Source organism: Homalodisca vitripennis, chromosome 1, assembly GCF_021130785.1.
Source record: "Homalodisca vitripennis isolate AUS2020 chromosome 1, UT_GWSS_2.1, whole genome shotgun sequence".
NCBI classification, from domain to species: Eukaryota; Metazoa; Arthropoda; class Insecta; order Hemiptera; family Cicadellidae; genus Homalodisca; species Homalodisca vitripennis.
Window position 1 is genome coordinate 111,959,665 of NC_060207.1, and position 7,622 is coordinate 111,967,286.

At 31.7% G+C, this 7,622-nt stretch overlaps 1 protein-coding gene across 3 annotated transcripts in view; it reads left to right on the forward strand.

Moving 5' to 3' along the window:
* Positions 1-7,361, forward strand: part of LOC124369318 (proton-coupled amino acid transporter-like protein pathetic) — a 131,493-nt gene extending 124,132 nt beyond the window's left edge. For all 3 annotated transcript variants that reach the window (XM_046827272.1, XM_046827282.1, XM_046827290.1), the window contains exons 8-10: positions 704-882; positions 1,170-1,336; positions 4,807-7,361. In XM_046827272.1, coding sequence (XP_046683228.1) covers positions 704-882; positions 1,170-1,336; positions 4,807-5,060 — 600 coding nt within the window. In that variant the 3' untranslated portion in view covers positions 5,061-7,361. The remainder of the gene's footprint in view (positions 1-703; positions 883-1,169; positions 1,337-4,806) is intronic.
* Positions 7,362-7,622: the final 261 nt, after the last annotated feature.

Genomic DNA, 7,622 nt, shown 5'->3' on the forward strand with positions numbered 1-7,622 from the left:
ATTATGATTTTTATAATAATTTCATCTGTGAAACACATTTTTTATTTGAAAATGTTCTACAGTAATGCTTAAATATTTCAAATTGTTTGCTGAAAAGAATTTTTCTGGGTAAGAGATATATATATATATATATATATATATATATATATATATATATATTTCTATATTTCAAATTGAAATATATTACACATGTGAATAAACAGATCAGATTAATATAAATATATCTATATTTAGATTACTGAGCAAGTTATTAATAATAATTAATTATTATTACTGCTTTAGAGTTTATTACAAGACTTATTACCGATGTACACAGAACAAAAAATGCAGCATAAAAATAGAATAAGTAGTGTAGTAGTACAAATTGACAGGACTGTATATATTATAGGACCACAAAAAATGACAAATACACTGTATTGTTCATTTAGTTGTATATAATTTTAATCTGTTCCTAATACTGCAAATGTTTTACTTGACTAGAAAACGGAAGTCAATTAAATGTTTTATCCCAGTGGAAAGTAGGTATCCATAACAATTTTCCCCTATTCTAATACTTTATTATAAAAATAAATAAGAATAAAGAAAAGGAACTTATTTTATTTGTATTACAGTAATTTTTTCGTTGAAATATAATAGTAAACATATCACTTGGACCGGGTAGAGTCAATGGATTCATGTGAGCATGGCAGTTTGGTGTGTTCAGGTGATGCCTCTAGAAAACAACATGAAGACTCCGGCTCACTTCATAGGCTGTCCAGGAGTTCTCAACTTTGGCATGTTCTTCGTTGTACTGCTCTACTCCAGTGTTGGCTTCTTTGGCTACCTCAAGTACGGAGAGATCACACAGCCCAGTATCACTCTTAACTTGCCTCTTGACAGCATGTGAGTCTTGACATTCATTACTATTAACAAATTAACTCACAGTTTATTGGTAGAGATCAGTATCTTTTTGTAAACTGAGTTTGTGATGTAAAAGTACGTAATATTTGCTATTCATATTTTTAATAGAATCACTCCATCCTTTTGTTTATATCATATCACATACAGTAAGTTAGTTCTCTCTTGTTATCGAAGGTGATAAAACTTGTTGCCCATTCTTAAATAAAGCAACTTTAAATTTGTCTACGAAAACATATTAAATTAACTGTGTGCTATATGTTTCTCTACAGTTTGGCGCAGTCTGTGAAAATCATGATTGCTATCGCCATTTTCCTGACTTACTCCCTGCAGTTCTACGTACCCATGGAAATCATCTGGAAGTCCATGAAGCACAGGTTCACCAAGCACCCAGCCCTTGTCGAGTATAGTATCAGGATAGCATTGATCATCATGACAGGTAAGCTTTCCAAAAACTTCCAAACCACCTGCTTGATGGAGACATTAATTAATTTTTGTAACTTAATTATTGCTCATTGACTATTCTTCTCATTTTTTGTTATGATCATTTGTCATGAAGATCAGTAAACACCTTAGCCACATTTAAGAGATTTAATTATTTAGACATTATCATGGGTTATATAGTTTTATTATTATATATAATTCGAAAAGGATATATATAATCACGCACACACGAACACACGCTGCAATAATATCAAATAAGGAGTACTACCTGCAAGTTCAACGCTGTTTGAGTTTCAAAAAAACCAAAGGATTTTTGGCAAAACAATTCATGGCTTTTGCACCATGTCAATGCACTTGTTCACTCTTCGTTGCTTGTTCATGAATTTTTAGCTAAAACAGTACTGTAACCATGTCCCAGCCTCCACATTCTCCAGATATCGTGACGTGAGAACCAGAGGGTTCTATCTGAGTATTTGAAAAATGTTCAGGAGACTATTTTCAATGTTGCATTCTCTTTCTACCCCATACAAATTAAATATATTTGGTTATAACTGGATGGAATAGGAATATGAACTCATACTTAGCACAAATATAATTTATTTATACAAAAATTACAAAACAGTTTGTATATATTTGTGTTCTTTAAAAATGTTTACACTTAGATAGAACCTTATGGCTTTGTATAATATTTTTCTTTTGAGTTCTTTATAGTTCTATTTAAAAAACGCATTGTAGTGTTCAACATCGACAGAATGCATCCACTTGTACATGCTTTTTAAGTCATTAACCTTATCAGTTGACACAGATGGCCTGGTTATTGTTACCATTGGGTGCAGAAACCCGTGGAATGACACATTTCTTGTTGGTTTCTTTTTGAGGATTGCGGCGTGAATCCATTCATTTTCACCATGCCTCAACTTAAAAAAGACATGAAATAAGTTATTTTTATAAAATTTTAGCTGAGTTACTTTAGTGTATGGAACAAGTTTTGTAATCCATGCTTTTGGCCACTGTTTGAAAATCAAAAAACTCGTTTTTCACCATCTGTACCACATGATATGGATTTCTTTTGTTTGCTGACAGAAGAACTCTCAGTAGAGATAGGGGTGACCAAACCTCTGATAAAGCCAAAACCTTTTCTATATTTGAGTGTATATTGTCTACCTCCTGAATGCAGGAGTAGCCAGGTATAGAATATTTCAAAGTGATGGACTGAATTCTGTCGTTATCTTGAAGGAAAGATGCTACAGCAGAAGAAATGAGTTTTGGTTTTGTGGCACACGACTATCACTCCAACAGATAATGTCTTTTGCTCCTGGATAAAGAGGACTTATTTTCTGCAAAAGTTTAACCACTGCGCTAGCGATATCATTTCCCGCACGACCACACAAACCCTCATGCCATATTGCACAAAACCCATGCTTATTAGTACCATCTGACGCATGGGCTGTAAGATTGTAAGTATTAAGCTTACGTTTATAAAAAAACAGCTAAAATTGGCTCGAGGCAAAGAGATGACGTTTTGAAGGTCAAATTTAATTGCTAAGGTTTTCCTCTCTTTGTCTAACTTTCTTTCTTGCCCCATGATGTTTTTTTTTTTTTTTGTTCAACAATGTGCATTTCATACTTTTTGTTAAGCTCTGTCGTCAATCTGTTTTTCTTTTTCGCCATTGCAAATTCTTCGTACAGATCACACCTGTCAGATTTTGGAGCGAGAAAGTCTATGTTGTACTCGTAATTAAAAATCATTCTATACATAAATTCCTTTAAGGGCAACAAGCTGTTCTCTTCGCAATTTTGCACATAGAGTTGGGAAAATTTAGATAAATTAAGAGTACCACATAAATATTCCTTTTTAGTTGATGCCCTGCAGTATTGTGACTCAACACGAGGGAAAGATTCTATATGTTTTCTAATCACATCTTTGTCACACTGTTTGATTCTGTCCTTAGTTTTTTTACCTCTTTCATCACTTTTTGGTGTGTTTGACATTTTGTCTTTATTGAAATGCACATTTTAGACTGTCTTTTGACTTATACCCAAAGTTAAAAAAAACCTTTGCACACTCTTGACTTTTCATTATTTACAAACAAAAAATAACTAAATGCATTATTTTTCCTTGTTGAATTTGTGGCTATGTTTTGAGTGGAACTACATTGGGAGTTTTGTATTATTTCCCATTCTCATCAAGGGTGTAGTAACTTATCATTATAACATCCCTATCATCCTTTGATATTTTAGAAAAACATTTGTATTTGCATCTGCAGTCCTTATGCTCAATTGTTTTACTTGGAATTGTTTTACCTGTAGTGCTTATGTATTCCTCTCTACGTTGGCGTTTGATTTTACGAATATTCTTCTTCCAATTTTCAGGATTCCTCTTCCTTTTTCTAGTAAACTTTCTTCTTTTCATGGGGGTTAGCTCTTCGGACTCATTTTCTGATTCTGACCCAAGCAAATATTCAGACCCACTACTGTCTTCTGAATCATATTCAGTTTCTGAATACTCCATTTCACTTTATAATGCACTAAATAACTGTAATAGATCACTTATGAGTCAAATAATATGAAACATAACCTCAAAATACCTTGCTGTGTGAATATAGCAACAGTAACAACATCAGCTGCTGTCCAACTAAGTAAGCGTAAGATAGAACCATATGGTTCTCAGTGCTGCCAGCTTTTTCCACATAGAACTAAATTGCCCTACTTATAATTTCCAAGATATAAATAATTTGTAATAAAATGCACTGCTAACTGTTAGATAATGTGCAATAACATGCAATGTGCTGATAAAATAAAAAATTCAAAAAAAACCCAGATAGAACCCTCTGGTTCTCATGTCACGATATGGCTATGTGTCACTTTTATTGATAAAAATAAAGAGAACCGTAAAGGGCCGTCATTTTACAGGCATAAATGACATTAAAAGTGCATCACTTAGAGCTAAAGACTTTATCTCAAAGATCGAGTTTGAGATATATTCCCAGAATTGGAAGAAGCACTGGCAGAAGTGCATAGTATCTAATAAGGACTATCTATTGTGAAGGTCACTACATATTTATGTATGAATAAATAACTATTGTTTTAAATTAATTAAAATTCCCGTTACCATTTGAACATACCTCATGCCTAGTATAACAGAACAATTATAATAAGTATAAATACGGTATTATATTCATAAAATATGCGAACAAATTTTGCTGTTCACAGAACTACTTCACAGTCAAATTCTTGAAGAATTGCTAATAATAAACAATTTACCACAACCATTTCCTAGCCAAAAATGTATCTTTATCTTTTGATAAGCTTATTTTTGGTTTGAAAAGAGCAAACTGAAAAAAATGATTATTTAGATGCAAAGTTAGATTTAGTCTTCTACTTGATGTAAGTAACCCAATGGCGTTAAAATTGAATCTTATTAAAATGATTAAAATCATTTCTAAATGTCTCATTTATTTTCAGTGATAATCGCAATTCTGGTACCCAACCTTGGCCCTTTCATCTCGCTGGTAGGAGCTGTCTGTCTGTCATTCCTTGGTCTGATGCTGCCGTCCATCGTGGAGATTGTCGTCTGCCTTGGCTCAGATGGAGACCTAGGTCCTGGGAATTGGATACTGTGGAAGAATCTAGCGGTCATCTCGTTTGGAGTGATTGGCTTTTTCACTGGATCCTATACGAGTATACTGGAGATCATAGCAGAGCACTACAACTCTTAAGCTCACCTCAGCATGTACAGATGTAGACTACCCTACACTTGTAGGCCTACCTCCCCGTCAGAGCTTGCTACAACAGTACTGTAAAGCGTGCCATATTTTTTTACAAGTAGTTTAAGATATAAATTTTGAAATATGTAAATTAAATTTATATAACATAAACTGAATAGCAAATGAGGATGAGCTACTGCTCTGTTGTATCTTGTATCAACAGACTTTGTTAACTATAGCACTTAAATTTAGTGTAAATAATCCTGAAAATGCCAACTACACTGATAAACTTTTTATTGCTTTGTGTTTTCATGCAGGCAATTTCATGATATAGGCCTACTGGTGAATTATATTTTAAGCTTATAAATAACCAAATACTATTTGTATACAAAATATAAATGGATTAGGTGAGATGTTCTACGTTAATTAATTGTAGGATTATTACCTCATGTGAAAATAAGAGAGTTCCTGGTCTGCTGTTATTTTTCCAAACAAAATAAGGTGTAAGAACGATGTAACAGTATTACAAGGAGTGGTACAGTATTATGCAAATACCACCGGTTGTGTTGTCATAGTTACCGTTGTAGCAGTCTCTCGGGGAAATAAGAATTTGTGATATTGACTTAGTTAAGGAAAAGTATCACTCTTAGAGAGTGTGAAACAAATATTTTATATGTTGACCAATTGTGTAGCACGGTAATTCCGGCTTTTAGAATACTGTTGTTCTTTGTACCCCTAGGCAGCAAGACATCTTAGGTTAGATTAGATTAGACTATTTAAGAAGCCAGTGTTTTTCGGTGCTTCAATATGTAATTTAAAGTTCCCTTATTTTATTTATACAGTAGTAATAAGATGAACACGCAATAAATTTATTTAAATATAAATATGTGTATTCTCATTTTATTTTGTAACTTTTAAAGTTGGTTTGATTGTTGCTATTTGGATGAGTACAGATTGAATTTGTCGGTTGTTATTTGGTTCTATCTGGTCTGAGTTTTATAACTTTGAAAGACTGATTATACCAAGTTTATGGTTGTTCCTTTAATGTTAATATTTATGTAAATTTGCTCTGTAATTTAGTTTTAATTCAAAAAAACCTATTAGGTTTAACAGTGATTGGAAATGTCCATGACATATTTAGGTATGTTAAATTATCAAAGATTCGTTTATGTTTGTTTTGCTAATTTCATTGCTAACAAACTGAAATAAGTGTCTTATTTTAAATACGTCCAAACTGATTTCAAATACATGTATTAAAAAAATATTTCATTTTTGGTGCCTTTTGAAAATAATGTTTAGAAAAATATTGAAATACGTACTGCCAAAACATAATCAGTACACATTAGTAAAGTCGAACAGAAATAACATAAAACATATAAAGCGCTGCTTCTTATTTTTAAAGCTAATTACAGTGTAAAAAGAACTCTTGTTTAAAAAAGTCTGCAGCCATGTCAAAATATATATATAAGCGATAGGCTATATTTTGTAAAAACCACCTCTTGGTAGAAGTGCAGGTCTAGCTCTTTGTCACCTCTTAGAACTACTAGTTCTAGGATTGTAAATAATATTGCTTGTTGGGCAAGCTTAGTATTTTTGTACAGACAAGTCAATTAAATTATGATTCAGCTACCGTTACTATTATTCCACTCATCCATAAGTAGTTTAAGGTGAAATTGATGTTGGTTTTATTTATTTTTGAGGTAGGAAAGTCACAGAAATCAGATTTTAGATTTGAAATAATTTCATATGTTTTACTGTGTTTTAAAGTATAACTAACATTATTGTTATTGTTGTGAGTGTATTACACTTGTTTAATTAGTATACTCCAATAAGTTTCTGCTGATTTTAGAAATTTAATTATTGCTTTGCTAGATTAAAAGATTTTCAAAAGATTTACAACTGTGAAGTAACTAAAACAATGTAAATAAACCAAAGTGAAGCTATTTTATTATTGAAACAAATCTGTGATATGTTTAGCTTGTTATGTTTTTAAAGTAGTTTATTCAAAGTTTGAAACAACAATATTTATTTTAAAGTATATAGAAACTATTACAAACATTTCATCAGTAAAAAACTGTGTGTTTAAAGTATTTAAAATTTACTATTTTTATTGTATATACAAAGCAGAACATTTATAAGTTTCAAGCCTAATTAAATGTTGACATTATTGTGGTTTAGATATTGAGTACGGTTCATCTGATAACTTCAAGGAAATGGATTGACAAATGGTAGGGACGATGTTCCGTCTCGTCTCGTACCATACATGTAACAACTATACTGTTGTTGTTGACAGATTAAATATTTTGTCTTGTTGTAGGGTTTCTCATTCACCGAGAGCCCATTCCTCTCCCTCTCTTTTATTTATATATCTCCTACTGAATCTAACTACAGTAATTCAACCATTTCGTTTTCATAATTATTTAATTTCTTAAAAACATACATAACAAGTAAATACATTAACAATATTTTTCTCGAATAAAACAACATAAAGCAAACAAATTTAAATTTATAGAACATAGAAAATAAAGGAATTTTTTTAGACAACAACTATTATGCAAGTGAGCCAAATAACAA